General features: G+C 42.7%; 1 protein-coding gene across 1 annotated transcript in view; it reads left to right on the top strand.

Moving 5' to 3' along the window:
* The first annotated feature begins 561 nt into the window (after positions 1–561).
* HS6ST3 (heparan sulfate 6-O-sulfotransferase 3) overlaps positions 562–26,488 on the top strand; it is a 307,566-nt gene continuing 281,639 nt past the window's right edge. Inside the window, exon 1 of the mRNA XM_054813196.1 lies at positions 562–1,457. Within this exon, the coding sequence (XP_054669171.1) occupies positions 880–1,457 (578 nt within the window). The 5' untranslated portion in view covers positions 562–879. The remainder of the gene's footprint in view (positions 1,458–26,488) is intronic.

Here is a 26,488-nt window from a genome sequence, read left to right as displayed (position 1 = left end):
AAATACGTAAAACACCGGGGTCATAAACACGGGCCTGAAACCGCCAACGGTACAAGACACGCACACCCCCCGAAGTAAAACTAAGGGGATATTAAGGAGTTTAAAAGCAAAAAGATGACGTTGTTTCATGCGGCAGCAGCGCCACGCCAACCTCGCCCCACAGGAGCGGAGCGGGCGCGTGCCGGGACCAGCCCCGCTCCGCGCGACCCCGCTCGCGCCGCTTCCCGTGCGCTGCCGCAGGAGTCCCGTTCACCTGGCGGAGCCCTCTTGTCAATCTCATTGGCTGCCCTCCGCTCCGCCCCCGCCGCCTCATTGGCTGCTGCCACCTCCCCCCAACCCGCGCGCTGTCGGTCTCCGTCCGATACCTGGAGGGGAGCACGGAGCGACTCCCACCACCTCCGTTAACTCGCCGCCCGCTCTCATTGGTGATAGAGCCGGCGTGCTGGGCCCACCCATTGGCTGCTCAGGCGGCCGGCTTTGCTCCGATTGGCTGGCGGGCGGGAGCCGCCCCGCCGGGGGCCGAGCGGTGTGTTTGGGCTGGAGAGTTGCCGGCGGAGCGGACTCGGGAGCTGCTGCTGCCGCTCGGCAGCGCGTGCCGGGGACGGCGCGAGGCGCTCCCGCCACGGCGCCTCCCTCTCGGCGGGCGGCTCCCCTTCGCCTCAGCCGCGGGGAGCGGGCGCGGGATGGCCGCCTCGGGCGGGCTGGAGCGCGGAGCGCTGGGCTGAGATGAGGGAGCGGAGCGAGCCGTGACCGCCTGCGAGGATCATGCCGTCGGGAAGGGAGCCGGGCTCCCCTCGGCTGCGGGATCCGATCGGGGCGGCCGCCCTGTCAGCGCCCGGCAGCGCCTAAGCCCGCGCCGCGCTGCCCCCGCGCATCGCCATGGACGAGCGCTTCAACAGGTGGCTGCTGCCGCCGCTGCTGGCGCTGCTCTTCTTGCTCATCGTCTACCAGTACGTGTCGCCCGCCTGCCCCGGCGCCGCCTGCCCCCGCCGCCCGCCGGCCTCCGCCGCCCGTCGCGGGGGGGGCCCGGCGGAGCGGGAGGAGGAGGAGGCGGCGGCGGCGGCAGCAGCGAGCGCCGCGGAGGAGGAGGCGGAGGCGGCGGCGGTGCTGCCGCGACTGGTGGCCAAGTTCCCGTTCGCGCGGGGGGAGCTGTGCCGGCGGGTGCGGTTCGACATGCGGGGCCGCGACGTGATCGTCTTCCTCCACATCCAGAAGACGGGCGGCACTACCTTCGGTCGGCACCTGGTGCGCAACATCCGCCTGGAACAGCCCTGCTACTGTCGGGCCGGGCAGAAGAAGTGCGCCTGCCACCGCCCGGGCGGCGACAAGGACACCTGGCTCTTCTCCCGCTTCTCCACCGGCTGGAGCTGCGGGCTGCACGCCGACTGGACCGAGCTCACCAGCTGTGTGCCCGCCGCCATGGAGCGACGCGGCTGCGCCGGCAACCGCACCCTCAGGTCAGTGCTGGCCGCGGGGGACGGCGGCGGCGGCGGCTGCCCGCCGCCCCGGGGAGGCAGGGAGATGGAGGGGGAAACCCGCCCGGGTCGGTGCCGGCCCACGCGTGCTCGAAGGTTTGATTTCCACCCGCTCGAAATCTGATCCCACCTTTACCAGCGCGGTGGGAAGGCTCCCTGCGAGAGGGTCCCGGTCTCCGGCAGTTTGGCAAGAATTGTCTGCTGCCGTCGTCATTAAGAAGCAAACGGAAAAAGAAAAGGTTGATCTCCCGGAGGAGGTTCTACTTTGGGCTATCCCTCTCCCTGTAATGCATTTGTTACCTGTAATGCATTCGCTTCGCCGCAAATTTGTGCCGATTCCACGTAGCGCGTGTACAGCTGCCTTTTGTGCCGGTTAGCGCGAGAGAAACTAAACTCTACTCGGTTTTATGCAAGTTTCTCCTATCTCTTTGTCCTTTTGAAACTTGTTTTTAACGAAACACTACACTCTGCATAAGAAGAGTGCCTCTGCAGAATCTAATGTATGGCTGCAGCTGCTGAATGGTATAACTAGTGGAGTTTGAAGTATCCAGGAGCCCTTAAACTCTTTTTCCCCTGTTGGCAGATAGACTGGTTCTCTGCTTCCCATTGGGTACCGATCGCTTGCTGTATGTGTGAGCTGAAAGTCACGAGACAATGTGTGCCAGGCTCTGTGCAGGCAACACAGTTCTAGCAAAAACTGCAGTGCTAATGTTCTTTGGATAATCTGATGACAGTGGAAAACTTCTGAATTTTGTGAATGCTGCCTCTCTGCATGTTATCTTGTGTTGCACTCTTGTTGGGTCTTGCAAAAGGTCTTTTCTGGTTTTAAAATGGAAAAAATTGTCAGATGGGTAATCTCTTACCATACGAGATAGCTCCAGGTGATTCAGTGGGTTTTGGGATTTGTTCTGATATATTTATCATTAAATCAGATTTTCAGGTTAATATTACATTCTATCTTTATTTGTAAGGGATTTTGAACACGTGTAGTTGGAAGTTACGAGCTGAATTCTGTCTTAAACCTTTGCACTATAATGATTTTAACTTCAACATCTGTAAAAAAAAAAATATTCTTCCTAAATATTTTATTATATAGTTTTCTAGATAACTTATGTTCTTTAACTATCCATCTTAGTTTTACAAGTCTGCAAACTTTAAATTTTTAGTAGGACCACTCACACGTTGTGTTTTTTATCTTGTCATTTAAAAACATGTACAGTCCATAACGTACAGGGACAATAGAGTTGATTGTTGTTGTTGAACAATTTGAAGATTATTTGATGTGACCATCAAAGGCCTTCCTATACCACAAAGCTAGTCACATTTGGCATGACTCAGAATAATTTTAATTTATTGTTGATGGTTGTGGACTTGAACTGGACTTGAAGAATACTGTTAAGGTTATTCATCCAGTTTTGTGAAAAATGTTCAGCTGAAGGTAAAGTGTAAAGGTTTGTGTGTTAGTGGAAGAGAAATGCTGTGAATGTCTTCAAGGACAAAATAACTTGGTGGTAACTGTACAGCTTTAAGGAATGTTCAGTAAACTTGTAATGTAAAACAGGGAGGGGAGGAGGAAGAGTAATACTTGTAGAAGTGTCTGAGAATACATAATCTGCCACTGAAGTCCTCTTTTCCTCTCTCATGAAGAATATTAGTAGGTAAATAACTGAGCGTTAAATTGAATTGCAAAGATTACAAATGGGCAGTAAAATTGGAGTAGTGGCTTCAGTGCTTTTTAAATAAAAACCATGATTTTATTAAGTAAATTTAAAACTTTTGAGTTGAATTTACAAAGCATGTTATAGTGGTTATTTGGTGGATAATTAGTAATTATTTTGATTGAAGAAAGACATGTAGTGACATTTCACCATTATAGCCAAATACTGTTTTCTTAATTTTTTTTGTTTAGTTAGTGAATGATTTGTTTAGTGTGGCATTGCACTTCTTGATTTGTCTTTACATAAGTGAGGAAAGTGCTGTGAATAATTATTTGTTGCATAGTTCTAATATACATTCAATATAATATCCATTAGATATAATACATTCATTCTTGTATTATATCTTGTGTTGGGCAGACACCTTTTCATTTTTCCCTTTGTTTTCTCTTTATAATTCTGTAGCTTGACTTCAGTTTTTCAAGGAGCTGTAAAATGAATCAGATAACCCTGAAGTATGGATTGTCTCTGCTGTGAATGTCTTTGCTCCTGGTAAAGTTGGAATCAAGCCTAAAATACTTTGCTGGAGGACTGTACTATTAGAAGCATGCATCTAAGTCATTTTTTAATGTCTAAACAGAGAACTGAGAATGAGGAGACCATGTGCCTAAAATAAGCAAGAAACTAGCATATGAATCTAAAGTAAAGCATACTGATTATTTTTGAGTCATCCTTTAAAGTTTCTGAATGCATTTGAGGTGTTAGACTTCCTTGAATAGCTCAACTTTTTCAATCAGCACAGCTAAGAACAGGCAACGGGTGATAGTAGTAGGCAACTCTCTTCTGAGAGGTACAGAGGCACCCATGTGCTGACCTGATGCCTTCTCTAGAGAGGTGTGCTGCTTACCAGGGGTCTGATCAGGGATGGCACTGAGAGACTACCAAGCCTTGTACACTCTACTATTACCTGCTGCTGTTGTTTCACGTGGGCTCCGATGATACAGGCAGGAGCAGCCTGAGGAGTGTCAAGAAGGGTTACAGAGCCCTGGGAGCGGCAGTAAGGGACTCTGGAGTGCAGGTAGTTTTTTCATCAATCGTCCCTGGTCAAATGGAAGGGGTTTGCAAGGGCCAGTCAAATCTGTTGAGTCAACAAATGGTTGCAGGACTGGTGCCACAGCCAGGGCTTTGGCTGCTGAGACCATGGGGCTCCCTTTGAGAAACCTGGTCTACTGGGGGCTGATGGGGTCCATCTGTCAGAGAAGGGGAAGCGCATCTTTGGACATAGGCTTGCCAAGCTGGTGAAGAGGGCTTTAAACTAAAGTTGCTGGGGAAGAGGAACCTCAATCCATCTCACTCCTACCAGTCTGATGCCAGTGCCAGCCATAGATGCTCAGAGCTGGGAGAAGGATCCCAGGTCAGCAGGAGAGCACCTGAAGTGCAGCACAAAGGAATTCCAGCCAGTCAGCCAGCTTCATCGGTGGCCCAGCTGAAATGCCTCTATGCAAACACATGTAGCATGGGGAACAAACAAGAGGAGTTAGGGAGTTGCACATGCCTGCAGGGCTATGATCTCCTTGGCATCACAGAGACCTGGTGGGTGGCTCCTATGACTGGAGTGTTGGAATGGAAGGATACAGGCTCTTTAGGAAGGACAGGCAGGGGAGATGAGGAGGGGGTGTCACCCTCTATGTCAATGACCAGCTGGAGTGCATGGAGCTCCACCTGGGGATGGATGAGGAGCCAACTGAGAGCCTATGGGTCAGTGTCCTGGCTTCAGCTGAGAGGGTTAATTTTCTTCACAGTAGCTAGTATGGGGCTGTGTTTTGGATTTGTGCTGGAAACAGTGTTGATAATATAGAGATGTTTTTGTTATATAGAGGTGGTTTTTTTTTATTGTCAAGCAGTGCTTACACAGACTCAAGGGCTTTTCTGCTTCTCGCACTGCCCCACCAGTGGGATGGCTGGGGGTGCACAAGAAGTTGGGAGGCGACACAGACAGGACAGGTGACCCAGACTGACCAAAGGGATATTCCATACCATATGATGTCATGCTCAGCTTATAAGGGGCTTGTGGAAGAGAAAGGATGGGCAGGGCAGGGAGGGGGGTGGGTGGCATTTGGAGTGATGGTGTTTGTTTTCCCAAGTAACTGTTAGATGTGATGGAGCCCTGCTTTCCTGGAGATGGTTGAACACCTGCCTGCCGATGGGAACTGGTGAATGAATTCCTTGCTTTGCTTTGCTTGTGCATGCGGCTTTTGCTTTATCTATTGAACTGTCTTTATCTCAACCCATGAGTTTTCTCACTTTCACTCTTCTAATTTTCTCCCCCATCCTGACGGAGGAGGGGGGGTAGTGAGTGAGCAGCTGTGTGCTGCTTAGCTGCCAGCCAGGGCTAAATCATGACAGGGCCCAAGACAGCTGGTTAATCATCAAAGATCACCTCCTGCAAGCTCAGGAGTGATGCATCCCAACAGAGAGGAAGTCAGAAAAAAATGCCAGGAGCTCTGCATGGATGAACAAGGAGCTCCTGGGCAAACTCAGACACAAAAAGGAAGCCCACAGAGGGTGGAAGCAAGGGCAGGTAGCCTGGGAGGAATACAGAGAAACTGTCCGAGCAGCCAGGGATCAGGTTAGGAAAGCTAAAGCCCTGATAGAATTAAATCTGGCCAGGGATGTTAAGGGCAACAAGAAGAGTTTCTTTAGATACGCCAGCGATAAAAGGAAGATGAGGGAAAATGTGGGCCCTCTCTGGAAGGAAACAGAAGACCTGATTACTCAGGACATGGTGAAGGCTGAGGTACTCAATGACCTTCTTACCTCAGTCTTCATCCAGAAGGGTTCTAGCCACACTGTCCAAGTCACAGAAGGCAAAGGCAGGGACTGGGTGAACGAAGAACTGCCCACTGTAGGAGAAGATCAGGTTTGAGAATATCTAAGGAACCCGAAAGTGCACAAGTCCATTGGGACCCGATGAGATGCATCCGCGGGTCCTGAGGGAACTGGTGGATGAGGTTGCTAAGCCACTCTCCATCATATTTGAGAAGTCATGACAGTTCAGTGAAGTTCTCACTGACTAGAAAAGAGGAAATATAACCCCATTTTTAAAAAAGGAAGACCCAGGGAACTACAGGCCGGTGAGTCTCACCTCTGTGCCTGGCAGAATCATGAAGCAGGTCCTCCTGGAGACTGTGCTAAGGCACATGGAAAAGGAGGAGGTGATTGGTGACAGCCAACACGTATTCACCAAGGACAAATCGTGCCTGACAAATTTGGTGTCCTTCTATGATGGGGTTACAGCGTTGGTGGACAAGGGAAGGGCAACTGACGTCATCTGCCTGGACTTGTGCAAGGCATTTGACGCTGGCCCTCATGACATCCTTGTCTCTAAATTGGAGAGACATGGATTCGATGCATGGACCACTCAGTGAATAAGGAATTGGCTGGATGATCACACTCAAAGAGTTGTGGTCAACGGCTCAATGTCCAAGTGGAGACCAGTGACAAGTGGTGTTCCTCAGGGGTTGGTACTGGGACCAGCACTGTTCAACATCTTTGTCGGCAACATGGACAGCGGGATCAAGTGCGCCCTCAGCAAGTTTGCCAACAACACCAAGCTGTGTGGTGTGGTCGACACGCTGGAGGGAAGGGATGCCATCCAGAGGGACCTGGACAGGCTGGAGAGGTGGACCCATGCAAACCGCATGAAGTTCAACAAGGCCAAGTGCAAGGTCCTGCACGTGGGTCAGTGCAATCCCAAGCACGACTATAGGCTGGGTGGGGAATGGATTGAAAGCAGCCCTGAGAAGGAGGACTTGGGGGTGTTGGTGGATGAGAAGCTCAACATGAGCTGGCAGTGTGCGCTTGCAGCCCAGAAAGCCAACCGTGTCCTGGGCTGCATCAAAAGAAGTGTGACCAGCAGGTCGAGGGAGGTGATTCTGCCCTTCTACTCCACTCTTGTGAGACCCCACCTGGAGTACTGTGTCCAGCTCTGGGGTCCCTAGTACAGGAGAGACATGGAGCTGTTGGAGCGAGTCCAGAGGAGGGCAACGAAGGTGATCAGAGGGCTGGAGCAGCTCTCCTATGAGGACAGGCTGAGAGAGTTGGGGTTGTTCAGCCTGGAGAAGAGAAGGCTCCAGGGAAACCTTGTAGCAGCCTTCCAGTACCTAAAGGGGGCCTACAGGAAAGCTGGAGAGGGACTGTTTATCAGGGAGTGTAGTGACAGGACAAGGGGTAATGGGTTTAAGCTGAAGGAAGGTAGATTTAGATTAGGTATTAAGAAGAAATTCTTTACTGTGAGGGTGGTGGGCAACCTGTTCCAGTGCCTCAGAGAAGTTATAGATGCCCCCTCCCTGGAAGTGTTCAAGGCCAGGTTGGATGGGGTTTTGGGCAACGTGGTCTAGTGGAGAGTGTCCTTGCCCATGGCAGGGGGGTTGGAACTCAATGATCTTTGATGTCCCTTCCAACCCAAACCATTCCATGGTTCTGTGATTCTGCCATCCAGCTATGGACTCAGAAAATTAGATTAAATTGGTTAAACATCTGACAATGAATTTTCTTTGTGGCTAGGAAGGCAGCAGGACAAACTGTATTATGACTGTTACAACAGAAGGTAAGAGAGACTGGCATGGAATTTATTTTTTTTTTTCTTGAAGGAACAGTCTTTTATTTCCTTGTGTATTTGCTCTGCCCTCTCTGGAAGTCATTGAAGTTGGTGATGCTTGTGTGTAGCTCCACCTCTGGAACGTGGAGCTTCCCTTCAGAGGTGTCAAGAAGCTGAGACTATGGAGCCTTAGCCAACATTGCTTGAGGAAAGAAAGGGAAGAGAAATGTTGTTGGATATCTAACTTGGGGTACCAGGGAAGAGTCGGTCTCAAGCCTAAGCTAGTGATGTTAGGCTGCCTCTGTAGACAGTGAGGAGAAACAGAATAGTACAGGCAGTCCTTTGGAGGGTCTAAGACATGTCTGAGACCTGCTGACTTAACGTTCTGGAGGGGCAGTTCTTCCTTTCACTGATTGCAAGGGAGGCCTGGAATGGCTAGCTGGGACTTGATGTCTAAAACTAGATGAGAAGAATTCCACATCTAATGTTGCAGAGAGATTGTCCAAAGGGATTGTCCGCCTCTGTTAGGTTACCAGGTAAAACTTGGTGTATGAGGTAAGGCTTGCTTTGCCTCTCCACCCTATGCGTAAGGGATTGAGAGGGGACCTTAGAAGTCCTAATCAAGGCACATTTTCTCCCTTGCTGGTGTGCCTGCAATATCATTAATAATTACGCATTATTTATTACAGATTTGATTAAACTAGGAAGGTAATCTTTTAACCTACACACTTGAAAGAACACTGCATTGAAAGTGTTGTCTAATTTTCTTATTTGAAACAGTGAAATCAGTCTAATTCTCTAAACCCCATGAGCTTTATTATCAGTGTAGTTTAGTCTTCAAAACTATTGATTTTCATTAATTTGCTTCCATTATACTCTCCATTTCCTCATGTCTGTTTAACTTAGTGTGTGCTCTGTTATTCTATGGAAGTATAAATCAGCAGTAAACCCATGAGTCATGGAATTGGGAGAGTTGAATAGAAATTACTAGTAGGATTCCTTTTTCTTCTTATGCAATCCTTTATTTGACTATTGAGTGGTTTTTAAAGCTGTAACAATAACAGCGTAAGATGGACTCCATTCTTTGCAGCCATGGTAACTATGATCATCATAAAAATGTAGGAGTGTTAACTGAAAATTAAGACTATGCTGAAGGCAGTGAGAAGAAGATAATAAAAAGCCACGAATGTTTAAACTGAAAAAAAAGCACAAATTCTCTGTCATACCTTGGAATATTCTGCTGAAATTAGTGTTAGAGCCAGTAAGGTCTATATAGTGTGGTAGTTGTGTGGGGTTTTTTGTGGGTTTGGGTTTTTTTTGTTTTTTCATAAATGTAAGGAACAGCAAGGATTAAAAAATATCCTGACGTCCTGACACTAAAAGTGTGGGGTTTTTTCCTTCCTTAACTGTCTCCACTGTTGGATGCTTTAAAAGAACCTTATTAATCTGCTCAAGGGTTTCATTGTCCTTACTATTGGAAAGTGGTGTTGTCTCCCCTCAGTGCTTAGTGTGAATCTTACTAACTTCAATTTTAAGCTCATTGTATCTTCTGTCTTTTGAGAAACAGAACAAATTGATCCCATTTTCTCTGCAGTAGCCTACTAGGTACTTTGGTTCTTAGGAAGTCCTCTTTCAACCTTCCCTTCTTAAAACATAACCAAATCCAGCTCATTCTTTATTTATTGTAGGCCATTCTTAATGTTCTTAATCTTTGGATTCTTTTAAGTTATTTTCCTGAAATGTGATGCTTCAGTGGGGGTACAGTGTTTCATTTGTAAATGTATTACAAAGTGGAGCAAAAAAGATAACTTTGTTTATTCTGAAAGTTGTGCTTGTGGTTGTACACTCCAGTGTACAATTTTGCAGTTGCCTGACATTGGCTATTCAGCTTGGGATTTAGACACTATTCATTTTCTTAAAGACTACTACTTATATTTCCCGTTGTCTTTTTATATGGGCTTTGTGTTTGTCCCCACTGGATTTCATTCCTCCTCTGTCAGTTTCTTTAATTCGTAAAATTGATTTAAATTTTATTTTTGTCCTTCCTAACTTTTCATCATTGGCATATTTAATAAATGTGTTTTGTATTCAGCATCCACATTGTTGATGGAAACATCGAATAGAATTAAATCCCATTGTAATAAACCTTTTGTTTGATATAACTCTCAGAATTGTCTTCCAGGGAGTTCTGTCCCTGCCACATCATGCTTTTTTTCTAGACTGTGTTTTTTTTCTGGCTTATAATAGTAATTGGAAATGTTGTCTAAAGTCGTACTTCTTAATTTTATTTTTTTTAGAAAAGCATTTCCTTCCTACTGTTCCCATTTGAAGTCAATCACTATGTTTTAGAGGGAAACTAGACTGATTCGATCCATCTTGATTGAGACAGTAATGCTATCTGCTAATCTTTTCTTCTATGCCTTTAAAGATAACTTGTCTTAGAACTTGTGGCAACAACTAGCAACTCTCCTTAACTACTTTTTGCACTGTACTTGTCTTCTGTGAGATGTTCCCTGCCCAGAGTAGCAGACAAATAGTTGATGGGGACAGAACTTTTCAGCATCTGAGTTGTCTCTGGAAAACTTTTGACCTAACGATAAGTCTTGTCTTCATACTTTTGAAGCTACTGCAATAAACCTCAGCAGGTTGCCTTACTGGGGACTACAAAAATGACTAGAACTCACGTTTACTGTTAATTGCTAGTAATGATAAAACAGTAGTCAGCACTAATTCAATCGGAAATTGATTGTTCTTATTCACCCATCATTGTAATTTACAGATAACTGTGAAACTTGTTAAGTTTTGAGACAGGAAGATGCATGTTATGAAAACAATCACCTGGGCAGCAGTTCTTCCAGTTGCCATGGAGGAGAACTTAGTGATTTACCCAGGGAAATCTGCTTGTTCCTTTCATGCAGACCTTGCTGCCTCCTTTTCAATCTAGCTTCTTATACCATGTTGGGGTGGGTTTTTGGCTGCTTCTGATATTGCCTTCTGGAAAATAGGCTAATAAGATTTTCTTTAAAACGAAGGAGCTATTCTCTTCTTTATGCAGGAGCCAGGCAGAGAAACCATGGGGGAGGAAAGAGAGTGAAAGTGTCAGTAGCATCCCCTAGGGCCATACAGTGTTATAAGACATAGCAGCTGTTGTAACTCTCTCATGTTATTAAAAGGCTTTTTAATTTTTATTATATATCTGTCTAATTTAGAGCAATTTCCAATCCACTTTATTAGGTTATTGATTAAAATAAATGCGTAGCTTTGGAGTATGTATTGGTTTGAGGTGGAATGGGAAAAGTTATTGTGTGAGTGGGAAAAGTTGCCATGTAATGCCATTACACTGATAGAGATTAAATCTCTATCAAAAATAAGGATAAAATTGTGAGCTTACTCTTGATTTTTTTTTTTTTTTTGGAAAACATTTTGAACTGAATGATTTCTCCCTGCAGGTGTGTCAGCAGTTCTCATGTGTTACCTTCTAAGTCGGCAAGGGTGAAGCATCTCCTCCCAGAGTTTGGTGCAGGCATGGTAGTGAATTGAGCTAATAACATAACAACTTTGCTGCTCTCTGTGCAGAATAAGTCCCGATGAAAGCAAGGGAGCCTGTATTCTTCAATGTATTTAGTATTGCATTCAACATGCTGCCTGTTCTCTGGAAGTATTTACAACCCAAACTTCCAGTGCTAAACTGCATTGGATGTCTTAATGTTCCTGTTTGCCTTAGAAGGTAACTCCCTTCAAAGTTCTGTTATTGCTGAACAAGGTTTTCAAACACCGTGTTGGAGGCTGATTGTATGAATTAAAGGTCTAATTTTGGACTGCCATTACAATAAAATGATTCAGTCTTGGAATAACGACTAATTTAGGGGGAAAAATTTAACAGAACTATTTTGGGATTTTGTTCAAGACGGCATGGATCTTCTTTCAGAACAAATTCTAGAATGGCAAAATCAATAACTCCTGAAGTACTTGTGGTCTGTTACATGATCAGTGCTTGAGATCTCAATATGTATTGACTAAAAAAGTATAAAATGTGTTCTTGTAAGGATAGGATCTTTTACCTTCAAGTTCTGAGGACTTTGGTTCTGCTATGAAGCTTACTGTTAGGTGGTCTCATGTATACTTCTACAAAGATCTGGAGTTTGACCCACAGCATAAAGTCATCTTAGAAAAAGGAGGAAGAGGGATTGGCTTTTAATTAATGGTTTAAACTTAATGTTTTAACCCACTTCTTTTCTTTAAAAATTAGTAGTCTGTTAAAAAATGGTTGATGTAAAGTGGGTTTCAGACATATTAGAAGTGTTGCATTAATACAGTTACATATCAATTGTGAAAGTGTATTAATGCAGGTTGAAATGTGTCTATAAACTGATTTAGAATACATATATATCTCCTCTGCAATGACTAGATGCAATTTCAGTTTCCAAAGTCAAAATAATGAAGGATTGATGAAACAAAGAATGATGCTCATGATTGACTTGAGAGTTTACTTCCCAGTTCTGTGAAGTAACTTGATATTAATGAGAAGGCTGGACACGTGGTTCCTGGTGCTATTGGGTACTGGAAGGAAATGGCCCCTTCAGGATGTTAAGAGTATGTGGAGGAGCTGATGTCTCTGAGCCCAGTTACTTTCTGTGAACAAGTACACTTGAAAGTGAGGTGAGTGAAAGAAGGAGGCATACTTCACAAAACACTCATCAAAAATACCAATTTTTTTCAAATTCTCATCTAAAAGTCAATGGAAAGAGCTTGCTGACTTACAGTTTTCCATTTGTAAGAATTGGGCACATTATGCTTTTAAATGTACATTGAATTAAATTTTAAAGGTAGTAATGTAGGGAAAAGCTTCTCTCTCTTTTTTTTTTTTTTCTTTCTTTAACCATGTAGCCTATTTCTAACTCTTTTTTTAATCTGGCTTTTGTTTAAGTGGCAAATATGTTTCTATCTTGTTGTTTGTGTATTTTCACACTCCAAAGAAGCTACCGGCAATTTTCGACTTTATTTCCGTGTGTCTTTGCACACAGGCTATGGCTGAGAATGTGGGGGTGGGTGGCATAGCAACTGATGGTGTTTGCTTGAGGAACTCCTTAGAGTAAAAGGGGAAAGAAGAGAAGCAGCGTAGGAATAAGCTGTGAGCCCAAAGTGAGAGCTAAGTCTGGAAGATAGCAGAAGAGAGCAGGGAGCAGAAATAAAGCTACAGTCTTATGAGGTGAAGGAAGGATCAAAATTATTCAATTTGAAAGTTCATTTTTTTTCCAAATAAAACTTGGTTTAGGGTTTAAAGCTCTCCATATGTTCTTTTATACTTGCTGGAAGACAAAGATGTGGACGTAATGAGAAACTTCAAGTACTAGCTAGTTTGGCTCCTGTGCTACATAGGTTTCTCAAGTCAGATAAGTGGTGTAATAAGAGACCCAAACGTTAAATCAAGCATCTTCAGTTCCTACACTGTAAGTCTCTAGTAACACAGTTGTCATATAATATTTTCATCCTTTAACTAGACCTTGATTTTTAGTGATGGGAATAGGACCATTATTTTCTAAGAAGCTTCAAATGTGAGTGATGAATAACCTCTGTAACTGCAAAAATTTATGTTTTCATGCCAGAAAAGCCTCTGTCAGGCTAAAGCTGTATCTTTTCTGTTGCTGACTTAACAAAGTTCAGATGAGAAGAGTAACTTTATGAAATATCTTATGTTGTTCTCTACTACTAGTCATTGGGATTTATTAAAGAATCATGTAGGTACGAAGTGACCTCGGGCAGTCATTTAGCCCAAACCCCTACTCAAAAGTCAGTCTGGGTTACTCCAGGCTTTGCCCAGAAATTCTGAGTAACTCCAAGGATGGAGATGCCACAGCATCTCTGAGCAAACTCTTCCAGTGTTTGACCACTCTCATGGGAAGAGAGCTTTTCTTCTTCTTCTCTTCTCATGGGAAGAGAGCTGAATTTTCCCATTTTCCAATTTGTGTTAATTTCTTTCTGTCCTGTCACAGTCTGTATCCAGAAGGAGTTTGGTTACGACTTCTCTATACACTCTCACATGAAAATTGAACAGACTAATAATGTCTACCTGTTTGCTGCCTTGTCCTCAGGCTGAGCAAACCTAGCTCACTCCGCCACTCCTTGCATGTCGTATGTCCCAGCTCCTTGATTGTCTTGGCAGCTCTCTGCTGACAGTCCCCATTATACCAAAGTCTGTCTCTTACTGATGATCCCAAAATTGGACACATCACTCCAGATGCTGTCTCACAGTGCTAAATGGGGGAGTGAGGGGGAAATCACTTCCCCTGACCTGCTGGCTAGTTCCTGCTAGCGTAGCCCTGTACTTGGTTCACCTGCTTCACTTGCAAAGGGCACATTGTTGGCTGTTACTTAACACAGTGTCCATCAGGAACCCCAGATCTTTTTCTGCAGAGCTGTCTCCTAGCCACTCAGTGCCCAGCCTGTTTTGTTGTGTGTTCTTACTTCATCTCAGGTGCAAGTTTTTTATTTTACTTAGAATCACAGAATGGTGTGGGTTGGAAGGAACCTTAAAGATCATCTAGTTCCAACCCCCCTGCCATGGGCAGGGACACCCTCCACCAGACCAGGTTGCCCAAAGCCCCATCCAACCTGGCCTTGAACACTTCCAGGGAGGGGGCATCCACAGTTTCTCTGGGCAACCTGTTCCAGTGTCTCACCTGTTCCAGTGTCTCACCACCCTCACGGTAAACCACTTGCTACGGTTGATCTTCATGAGATTCCCACCAACACAATTCTCTTGCCTCTTGAGGTTGCTCTGAATAGAAGCACTGCTTTCTGGAGTATTGATATTTCTCTCCAATTTGGGGCTGTCGATGAATCTGCTGAGACCATACTCTGTCCCACCATCCAGGTCATTAATGTGGACCTGTAACAGCATTGGCATCACTGTCAGTTCTGGAGTGACACCACGACTAATCAGCCACCAGCTGGATTTTGTACCACTGCTCACCCGCACTTGCCCCCCAGTAGGCCATCTTGCTGTATCATTCTGTCACCTCGTCTATATCTCACCACTGTGGCTCAAATGACACTATGGGAGAATGTGTCGAAGTCCTTGCTGAGATCAGTGCAAACAACATTCACTGCTCCAGGGAAATTTGCTCACTCACCTTCCCAGGGATGGAGGTGAGACTGACCAGCCTGTAGCTCCTTGAATCCTTTTCCTTGAAGGTAAGCGTGAAGTTTGCTTTTTATTTATGGACAATGGGGAGAAAAATTACAATGGGGAAGATGCTGCAATGTACTGATGCAGATATTTTAACTACTCCCTGTTCCTCAATTTAAGAATTCCTTGAACAGGATCAGAAGCTATAATTATTAAATAAAGGAAGGATAGATGCAGTGATTTTTTTTTTTTGCTGTGGGCGTTACTTTAGTTTGTTGAAAGAAACAACCTATTACTAGCAATAACTTTTTAAAATGTGTTATATATGCATGACATCCAATGTAAAGCTGGCCTCAAGCATGTGTTGTAAATATATTCCTTTGTGCATTTCTTACTGGGATGGTATGCTTCTGTGGGGCCAGGGAGAGTCCACTTTTTCTTATCAAGCTGAGCTTAGTAGATAAAATAGAACTGGAATAGCAATTCAGTAAATGAGGCGGTCACATATTTGTCTTTGTTGTTAATACTTGGACTCCTAGCGTTTTGTGATATTTATACCATTTCAGGGTATGTTGAGTCAAGTATTTCTTTTCAAATTATTTTTATCCAGAAAGCTAACACTTTTTATAATTTTCCATATTCACATTTCAGACAGTGTTCTTCAGAGCTCTTTAACTTCCATCTACCATGATAACTTTATTAAACTGCTCACAGTTACATTATAGTGTAAAACCTTAATTGTCATGTGTTAACATGAAATAACTTTCCAGTTTACAATGAAAGTACATCACTGTTTTACCTTTCTTTTTCCTATTCCAAAGGTGAGTTATTGGATTGAACTTTCAATATACGTAAGATTCTTTTGTGCAAGGTTCAAAACTTCTGTATAAAATCTTCTGTAGACAAATGCAGAATCCACAAAAGAGGAACGGATATACAGGCAAAGAACTGGTGTTTATACCTTTACATTTATTTTAAGTGGACCATAAATGTTTAAAAACACTAAGTAGGAAAAATTCAGATGATGTGATGTTCAAAACTCTTTTTAATCAGTCAACTTATTAAGCTACTGGGGAGGAACCTCAAAAAATTAGTTCGTGCGTGTGTGTATTTTTTTACTACTGAACATTTTTTGTGAAGTAAAATTTTTAAAGTCCCCATTTAAAGACTTGTGTCAAACTTCAACTCAACTGTGTTAAAGTAATCATGCCTTTTTTGACAAGCTTTTAAACCTGAAAATGCCCATCGGAATGGTTTCTTCCAACTAAAGAACTTAGCTGCATAAATGAAAGGAGTAACTGAAAACAGCTTTTCCTAAAAAGCCCAGGTTCTCTGTAACCCATTATCTTCTTCAGCAAAGTCTTTGTTTTGATCTCCAGTCTCCTGCATCCGTTGTCCAAAGCTGGTGGGTCAACAAGCATGTAAATGTATGTTGGGTTTTGCAGCACTGCCTCTGACTTCTGCAGATTATTTCATATTAGTGTATATATCTCTTCCTTTTGATTAAATTGCCAGATATCTGACAATGGGATAAAGAATCCCACTGTGATATGGGTCAGTAGCAGGCATCTAAATGGCTGCTGGGCATTGCTGTAGAGTAATAGTAAAACTGATGAACTGCATCTGACAAACAGATTGACTGGGAAGCTTAAGTGTGGCCACACAGAACTGCAGCTTTGATTAGGAGAGCAGTGGGAATGGTAGATGTTTATCATTCTTGTTTCATGCTCTGCTACTTGTATTTCAGTCCATTATCAGGTAGCTCCAAATAAAATGTTAAAAATAAACCCAAACAAAACCCATAAAAATCAAGTGAATTAGGAAGTATTCATAGCAAGAAGGTCATTGTAGTTGCATTGATATTTTAAACAAAATTACAAGTTGAATATCATTTCAAGAGCTAAATTTGGCACTATATGACTAGAGGATTTTCACTTTATAGACTGTTTAGATAACAGAAGAGCTTAAAAGGACATATGGAAGAAGGAAATCTCTTCCACAGTCATAATTTTCTGTTTGTGGGTTTGTTTTTTTTTTCCTGTAAAGATGCCTCCTATTTCTTCTATTTATCCAGGTTACATCCTACACTTTAGATTTACCTTCCTGTCAGCCTGATGTTGCCCATTCTCCCACATCGCTGTCCTTCCTATCATTTGCTTTTGTTTTATATGTTTTTCTTGTGTGACTCATATACCCTTTGAATTGTACCTGCTCGCTTTGGGTACACAATGAGGTGATTGGAGTAGCGCTCATCTTGTTTGGCGAACTGCAGGCTTGAGTTGTTCGGCTCTGAGCTTGTCTGCCCTGCTGAGGTTCAAAGGGGCTTTTGGATTTTTAGTTGTTTTGGCCTTGCAAGGGCTAACAGAATTGACTACTTTTATCTATCCTAAAATCTTTGGTTTATTTTCCTTCTGTCTCTAGCAGTACACAAAAACTGATAAGGAAAAATAACTCTTCTCTTCCCCCTACCTGAAAAGACAGAGGACAGAAAAGATGCATTTCTGCGTAACTCCTCTGTGTTTTTATCTGCTTCCTTAAGCTGCTGTTCAGAGGGCTTTTATAATTGTTTCCTTTTGATTTATGTTCAGTTTGTCCTAGGATAAAGTATTAAACAATTGCAAGTTGTCTCTATAGTGCATGCCTCAGTCTTTTGCTTTTTAGTGTCTTGGTGAAGAGGGTATTTAAGATTAGTGTTGACAGAATTGGCAGAAAAATTTCACGCTTTACCATCAGCTGTTGGTCAGCAGTACTGAAACTGAGCTCTGCAAGATGAGCCACCAGTTTCATCCTGAGGCGGGGAGGAGGGGAGTCCTTCCCAGCAGGTGAAGGAAGGTAGGTAGTTCCTGGCTTTGTCCCCCTGCCACAAAGGGGAAAAAAGGAAGGTGGCTAATGCTTCTGTAACCTGGGGGAAAAAGATGATGTTTTGATGGGACTAGAAAGGTATGAAGTAGAGAAGAGAATTTGAGTACAAGTAGGGGGGTGAATACCCGTGGGATACACGAAGGGAAAAGTGATTTCATGATAGAAGCGATAAGCAAGGAGATCCAAATAGAACATCTGTTTGCATCAAAACACAGGAATGCATGTAGTTCTATCAAGTCAATTTTCAGCAAGTGTTTTAGCTCTGCAGTGGCTTAATTTCAGTAGTCAAATTTTAATTTCTTTTAAATTTTTGAGAGCTAATTTTAAGCAGTTAGCTTATGCTTTCTTGTTACCTTTTAATGGAGATTTGTTTGCTTTCTGCTTGAATTCACGTCTAGTATCCGAATCCTATTTTTTTTCTCTGCAATTATGGGTTAGAAATTAAGAGAAACAGCAGCTCATGAAAAACAGTAAGTGTCTAATTCCAGGACCTGGAGCCCAATGAGCAATGTGATGTACAAATGCTCAGAAGCTGACTTTATTATGTGGTGGTTCTCCTCGCCTTCTTTCTTTTTGGAACCCTTTCATTCTTTTCTGGCCTCTTAGTTGTATTGCTCCCTGGTGCCTGCATGGTAGTGGCAGTGGCTGCAGCAGTGATTGATGTGGAGACTAAATTGCTAGACACAGTTAGTGGGTAATTCATGGAGCAGTTAGTCTGCAAACCTGAAGATGGAGAAGCAGTTTTTCATGTGGTTCTGATCATTGTGTGCAGGATCTGGTTCAAAGTGTCACTGTCAAACAATAGTTATGTAAAATGTATTTAAATCTCATACAGGATCGAACACTTCTGCTTCTGAAAATCCTTAGCTTTGGGGGTTTTGTTTTTTAGAGAAAACTACTTAAAATGAAAAAAATATATTGAAAACAATTTATAAAAGTAAAATCCTTGAAAGTGGCATGGGAACTACTTGAAGATGCCACATGCGAGTCTTGGAGAAAATGCGTGCACGCATCGAAGATAAGTCCAAAAAAACCCTGGTATGGCATAGCTAAACAGAAGGGTAAGAGGTTTTCACCTTTTTTTTTTTTTAAAAAGGTCAAGTTTTGTCTGCAGAGCAAAGTACAAAGAGTCATAAATTCTGACAGGATAAGGTAAAAATGCAGTACAGCTAAGAAAGGTGTTCGAGAAACAATTCGCAGAAGGTCTAAAATTAATCTTTTTGAAACACGTTGGGAACAAGAAGCCCATTAGAGAATGCATAGGGCTAATAGATGATCTCTCCTTCTATCTTCTGATTGGAAATAAAGCTCTCTCAAAAAAGAAGCTATTGTTTTACCTCTTGCATCTGTGTTTACATTTGAGCTTTGAAGAAGTTCTGATCTGGAACCTGTCATTGTGGAGGATGTATCAAAGGATCTGTCTTCAAATTAAAGTGTTGGTAGAAGCAATTATGGAACAAGTTTTAAAAAAAAAAAAAAAGAAAAGGGAAAAAAACAGATGGTATTTAAAGGTGCCACTTGCCAGAACTAGGTGGTATTTAAACGAGCTCAAGAATTAAACAACCAGACTATTAAATGTGGATGTGACCTCCTGTTTAAAACTTGGTATTTGGAAAAATTTTAAAAAGACCTCTACTACTTCTATGATAGATCTGGATAGATTCTAGTAGAATCTATGTTTCTTCTTACCAGTAAGCTTAACATCTGCAATGGAAAAACTAGGAGAAACTATTATAGGGAATAGAATGAATGGATAAATTAGCGGATAGTTACCTAATACAACACAGTAGGATGTCCATGTGGCTTTTGCAATAGGAAGTCATGCCTGAATAATCTTGTAGGGTTCCAGAAGGGAGTCAAAAATCATGTTCACAAGGGAAATGTGGTGGTCATAGTCTGCTTGGGTTGCCAAGGGTATTCAACAAGGCTTTCCATCAAAAGCTCTGTGGGAACCTAAGGTGCTATCAAATGAGAAGTAAGGTCATATCATAGGTGGAGAAATATTCTTCCTCTGCTTTATTTTCAATATGTTAATTTTTTTATTTTCTAAAATGCTGACAAATAAAGGTAAAGGCGTATCATCTAGAAAGAATATGAATGCTGAGATAATACTATGAATCGTGAAGAAAAAGCTGACTGTGAGGACTTGCAGGAAGACTCTTTTACGTAAGTAAGTGCTAAAATGACAGTTGGCTTTCTTTGTTAGTAAATACATAGAGATGTGTACAAACCATCCTAGTTTTACTTATACCGTATGGGCTCTGAGATGACATTATACTCCTCTTCAAGAAGCGCAACAAGGAGGATGCAAGGAGCTACAGGCTGGTTGACTTCACCTCTGCTCCTGGGAAGATGATTGAGCAAATTTCCCTTGAAGCCATTTCCAGCCATGTGAAGAATCAGAAGGGGACTGGGAACAGCCCGCACAAAGCTACAAGGGGCAAGCCATGCCTGACCAACGAAATTACCTTCCATGATGAGAGGACTGGCTGTGCAGACAAAGAACGAGCAGTGGATGTTCTCATTGACCTTAGCAAGGACTTTGCCGTGCTCTCCCACAGTGTTACGAGGCACAGTGGTGAGACATGGGCTAGGTGATGGGGTACTATAGGGAGCTGCCTATTGGGCTGCAAGTGGGGGTGAGCAGTGGTACAAAATCTGGCTGGTGACTGATTACTTATGGTGTCAATCAAGAACTAGCAGTGGGGCCAGTGCTGTTTAAAGGTCTGTATTAATGACCTGGATGATGGGATAGAGTCTGGTCTCAGCAGGTTCACGGGCGACTCCAAATTGAGGATGAGTCGATTTCCAAGTGGGAGTGTGTAGACAATCAGGACCAGACTCTTTTTGGATGCATACTGTGATAGGACAGGAGGAAATGAACACAAATTGGAAAATGGGAAGTTTCAGCTAGGTGAGAAGAAAAGCTCTCTTCCCATGAGAGTGGTCAAACACTGGAAGAGTTTGCTCAGAGACACTGTGGCATCTCCATCCTTGGAGTTACTCAGAATTTCTGGGTAAACCCTGGAGTAACCTGTTCTAGTTTGACTGACTTTTGAGTAGGGGTTTGGGCTAAATGACTGCCAGAGGTCTCTCTTAATCTTAATTATTAATCTGATGCTTAATGTTCAGGGAAAGGCAGGAATGTTATTTTGACTGTTAGGATAAAGACCACTGAGTGCTGAGGGAAATAGAATTGTTTTATGTAAACTGTAGGCCACATGGAGCAGATAACCAAGGAGCATCAGATAAATGGGGAAGTACTGGGTTCAAAGTAAGAGGTGGTGAGCCTTCCCACTGTGGATGCTAAAACTTAATCTGGGTTCAAATAACAATAGTACATATGTAAAGAAGTCTGTCAACAGCCTTTAAATAAACCATTTTGGGAAGTCCCCAAGCTACAAATTTTTGAAAGGTAGACCAATACTTAGGGTAACGAGATTGTCCTTGTTGGGTAAGTTTCCTATTAATCAGCACTTGCTTGTCAGAAACGAGGGTACTGAACCTTTGGTCTGGGCCAGTATGTTTGTTAGGGGTTTGCCAATTCCAGTTGCTCAGTGGAGGCAAGGCTGCTACATCTCCATGTCCCCAGGTCCAACCAATAGTGAGGCTGAGCATGTATTCCCAGTAGGCACCTGCACAAATACATATGTATAATATATGCATGGCCAGTCACAGAAAGCAGTGCAGATGGACAGCACAGCACTCATGCAAAATAAACAGTACCAATGACCTTATGTTGTTCCCCTCTCTGCTTGATCACAATAAAAGTCCATTAGTGGGAAATGTATATATACAACATGGATCGCTCCAGTAGCTGGCCTTAGGCACTGTCTGTCCAGGAGCTGGCCCCTGGCTCCCCAGTCTCCCTAGTTGCTGGTACCTGGGCATGTGAGCCCTTGAAGCCTATAGCCTTGTGCTGGTTGTTGGTACAGACCCCCTTGCATACACCAACACAGACATGCACCTCCTACTTGACCCTCTGGACCTTATGGTCTCTCCAGTAGTTGGCCTGGACCTTCTGGCCCCTCTGGTAGCCAACTCCTCCAGTTGTCTCAGAAACACACACACATACAAATGTCTCTCAGTTGACCACCAGACTCTGTGGTCTCTCTAGCAGCTGCTCCAGCTGGACCTCCTGGTCCCCCCAGTAGCCAACTCTTTCAGTTGTCTTGCTCACAGAGAAACATCCTAGTCTTATGGCTGCTTTAATACCTGCCCCCCCAGTCACTTAACCTACTCACGGGCTAGTTTGTCTTGATAATTGCTAGTGGTCACACACTGACATATGTATCCTTGCTCACTCCAGTTGCTGACACCACAGACACGTGGACCCTATGACCCGTGGTATTGCTCCAGTTTTTGAATGAAAATGGATTCTTCCCTTACCATCTGAGATACAAGCTGGTTAGTAGTGCATGTGAAAATGCTTTTAAGTACAGTGTTGCTTTTCAGTGGGCTGTCTCTTCAAATTCAAAGGCTGCAGATGATAAAACTGGTAACCATACCTATCTTTCCATAATTTTTTTCTGATCTCAAACCTTTTTCTGGCCACAATCTTGGGAAAGGATTCCAAATGAAGAACTAAAAAATTATTCTTAAATCTTATGATATACTTTGCATCAGTAGCTCACTTAAACTTAAGTCTTCTAGAGCTGAAACACTGTGGTAAGGAGAAGAATCTCTTCAATGAGAACTTGGGCAGCTATATCTTTTTATTGAAAAACTATTAGAGTGGGCTTAGCCTTTTTCTTCTGATTCAGAACAGATTAATGGCTTATGCATTTTTCCAACAATATAATGCTCTCAATTACTGCTGATGCTTACGTGACTGCATTGCAAAGATGTAACGTGTTGAAGTTCATGCTGTAAACTAATTAGATTTATCTACTGCTCGTGCAGCAATGGTGGCAAGCCAAGGGTCTCAATGGGGCTTTGCAGTGTGGTGCTTATGCTGATGGTAAATTAAAGTTTCCTCTCTGAGCTGAGTGTTGTCCTGCCAGTGTACCTTTAGCTTTTTTCTTATTTTGTTGTTGAGGTTTTTTGTATTGCTGGTGATGTGGCTTTAATGTAAGTGTCTGTATTGTACACTGAAACCAGCATGTTACACTTGATAACCAAAACCTGTGTGAAGTTCAGTCTTATAAAACTGAGCCTTAGGATAACAAATTAGCAATTCACACAGTGGTTCCTTTCAAAAAACAACCCCACCCATTCATATAAAGGAGGTGATTTTGACTACTTGTTGACTTGTTTATTTATTTATTCCTTGTGATTTGGAAGAGTAGGTGAGGTGTGGAAAAAGGTGACAAATTTAGTTGTGAGAAGATGATAATCAGAAATAACTGGGTTAGAAGAAGTTGGGAAAAAACAGTTGAGGATAATGGCATGGGTGGAATTACGGTAAACTTTTCAAGACAAGAGTTCTGAATTCGATATGGGAGTTAAAGGACTTGGAAGGCATAGGGGTGGTAGAGTGTGGTCAGTGTATCTGAAGTTCATTTTATGAACACACTTGAAATGAGTTTAAGGAATGGCTGAGAAAGATGTGTGACTAGTTAAACATGTGAATGAATAATAGATTTTCAATATATGCTGGGTTTTTTCATTCTTACTGGGGATGAAAGTAAAAGGAGGTTTTCTAGGTACCACGAAGGAGGAAGCTTACGTCTTGGCTGCAGCAATTCTGCTATGTCAATAGCAAGGTCCCTACCCTAATGCAGTTTGTAACTGATGCGAGGGAAGGGATACAAATGTAGAATTTAACTGGCATAATAGAATTTATTTTCTCATAAGGACTCTGTCTGATGTTGATGGTCTACACCAAAGGAAGTTATATGCTCCTTCCCTGCAAGATCTTTCAAATGCCTGTCAAGTATAGGATGACATGACATTGCTAGCCGTGTGATACAGTGGTTCGTTACTTACTAGTTCCTTGCAAGTACACTTCAGATTTTTTGTGTGGTCAGAGCAAGAAGTAGACAGGCAGAGGAAGATCTTAAAGTTGACAAACTCCTGGCTTTGCTTAAATGCAGGATGTCTAGAGGACTATCATTTTAGGAGTGCTTGAGGGAGGGCTGGTAGAGAAAGAAAAAGAACATGGGATGCACTGCATTGTAAACATAAGGGGATCGCAGTGGTGGAATCAGAGCAGATGGGGGCTAAGGCTGTGGGTGTTGCTGAGAGGCTGGGCCTTTCAGAACTGAAACTGAGTGGGGAAGAGGAGCAGGAGGATACATGTGGCTCAACAGTGAAGTGGAACAGAGACTGCTGGAGGTTTTAAGAGGAGTTTTGAAAATTGGCTACAATTTTATATATTTATTTTAACAGGCAATTCAATCCAAATTGAACTGCTATCCATAGAACAGAGAGGTAGGGTAGAAACCTATTGCTCCTTACAGCTTTTAAAACTCACAATAGGCAAGCCTAATGTATTTTTCCTGTCTTCAAGGATTTGAGTTATTTTTGAACTCTTAGGAGTTGTCTGTCCAAAACTTGTACATTAAGAGAGTTCTTTTAGAACAGTGCTCATTTTGAGAATCATTGGTAGAGAAACAGTTTGTAAATAACAGCAGTGAAATCCTTGCAACTTTTCAGAATAAATGCAGACTCTTGAGGGAAGGAGACAAGAAGTTTCTGCATGCCCTAATTCTTTCATGCCTTGCAGGTACTTGCTTTGTCACATCAGTTTCAAGTTTCTTGGCTGTGGTTGCCCATATACCACTCAGACTTACGCAGACACTTGTACTGCAATAGATGGATTATAAATCCATTTAATCAAAATAATCGTCATGGAATACAATGAACTTTGTGTGAAATTTCTGTGAGCTGCATGTATATGCACCTTTTAATCCTTTCCATAAAGAAAAGGCATTTTTGGCTTGATGAGATGTCGGTATGAAAAGTACTTGCACATAAAAATATGCGCTTAGATGCATCTGCTATGGTAAATCCCATTCAGCTGAAGTTCTGAATCTGCAAATTCTGACAGCTTTTTATTCAGTGGTACAGCTGTTAGCATAGGTACATATGGTAGTGATGCTTAGAAATACTACCTGTGAGTTCTTAAATATGTATAAAGCAAAGAAATCCTTTACCTTCATTTGGCACTTTTAAGATAAACTACACTGGCTCTTGAAACTGTAATTTTAAATCTTCAACTGCAAGGCTTTTTTAAAAATGATGGGGCTTTTTTTTTCAGAAATGCAGTGCAATATCTTAGGACCTTGAATCAGACAGTGCGTTTAGGTGGAATTACTTCCTCTATGCATCCCCATCTCCATTTTTATATTGAGCATGCCAAAAGAGACTAAACTTTTCAATCCCTGAAAGTAAAGACTTTATTAGAACACAACAAATCTGACCAGGATAAAAATAGGAAAACCTCAGGGTGAGGGGGAGTTAGTCATAAGGCTGGAAAACAAATTACTGCTTGCTTCACATGTCATTCAATTGTGTTGTCTTTTCCTTAGTCCTTCTTTCAAACCCTGCTCGTTCTTCCTTCTCGTAGTGTTTGCTCAGCTTGAGACAATCTGCATTTTCCATCTTGAGATTTTTCCTCAGAGTCCCTGAGAAAATCTCCTTGTTTAATCACCTTTTGAGGCGTGACTGTGGTTCTGCTTTCTGAAGCTGTCAAGAACGCTGTCAGTCTTAGCTGCCCTGTAGCTTCCCTACTTGCCACCTGTCCGTCTCTGTCACTGTGTGCTTCTTTTCTGTATTTTTTAATGGCTAAGAGTGCTCAGTGTTTAGGGAAGAAGTTTCCTTTCTTCCCTAGTCTACATTCTTCTCCACCAACTCATTCCGTAAAACTGCTGGTTTAGTCTTTCTTTGTTTCATGACATTTTAGGAATTGCAGAGTTTTATGGTGTGCTGTAAAATGTAACCTCATGAAGTAATGAAGATAGCAACTTCTGTAAGACATGAACATGAGTTTGTATCATCTTAGTGTAATGTTAAATGTGTGTTTACCATGCTTGTTCGCTTGTGTGCTTGCCCACAGATGCTTGTACTCAACCATTTACACTGGTTACACACAGGAAAATAGTGGGTTTTTTACTCTCAGTATTCTCCCAGTGGTTTCACATTTTTTACAGCTACTAAGTGACTTTTTTTTTCTTTGTAACTTTGATCAAAGCAGTCAGGTCTTCTTTTATTCAGATTATGTCAGCTCGTGTTCCTTTGCACCTCTTATATTCTTCTGATATATATGTGTATGCATTTTGGAGAGAAGTAAGAAGTGTATTGTGGAGAAAAACTTGTTACAAAAAAAGTCCTTAATATTTTGGAAGTGCATGGGAAGAAATTTTAAGCTAATGGTGTCTCATTCAATTTTTTCTGGTGAAAGTAGGTTCAGACTGATTTTTGGCCATATTAAAATAGGAGTAGATTATTATTTTCTTACGTAAAGGTCACTGGCTACTCACAGTGTAAATAAGGGAGTGGGGAGAAAGGGCCAAGGTACTTCTCTGCTGCTGCTTTCCAAACACAGCTGTCCTTAGTATTGTTTGGTACTGTGTGATTCAAGCTGAATTGCCTGCAGGGGGAACTGCCAAGGAGGGGCAGGTAGGCAAGCAGCTCAAGACCTGGAGTGGTAGTACAAGACTTCTTTGTGTTTCCCAGGAACTTAAGTGAGAAATCCCTTGCTTTATTTCCTTTTTTTCCACTACAACATATGTACTGCCATCATTAATGATTGCTTTGGATGTATATAGCAATGGTGTAATGACACCAATTTTTACTGGACGTTAATGGAAGCAAACTTTGTACC

Source organism: Grus americana, chromosome 1 (genome assembly GCF_028858705.1).
Source record: "Grus americana isolate bGruAme1 chromosome 1, bGruAme1.mat, whole genome shotgun sequence".
Classification (NCBI taxonomy): Eukaryota; Metazoa; Chordata; class Aves; order Gruiformes; family Gruidae; genus Grus; species Grus americana.
Note: the sequence above shows the minus strand (reverse complement) of the source record. Positions and strands in the feature narration are given on the sequence as shown.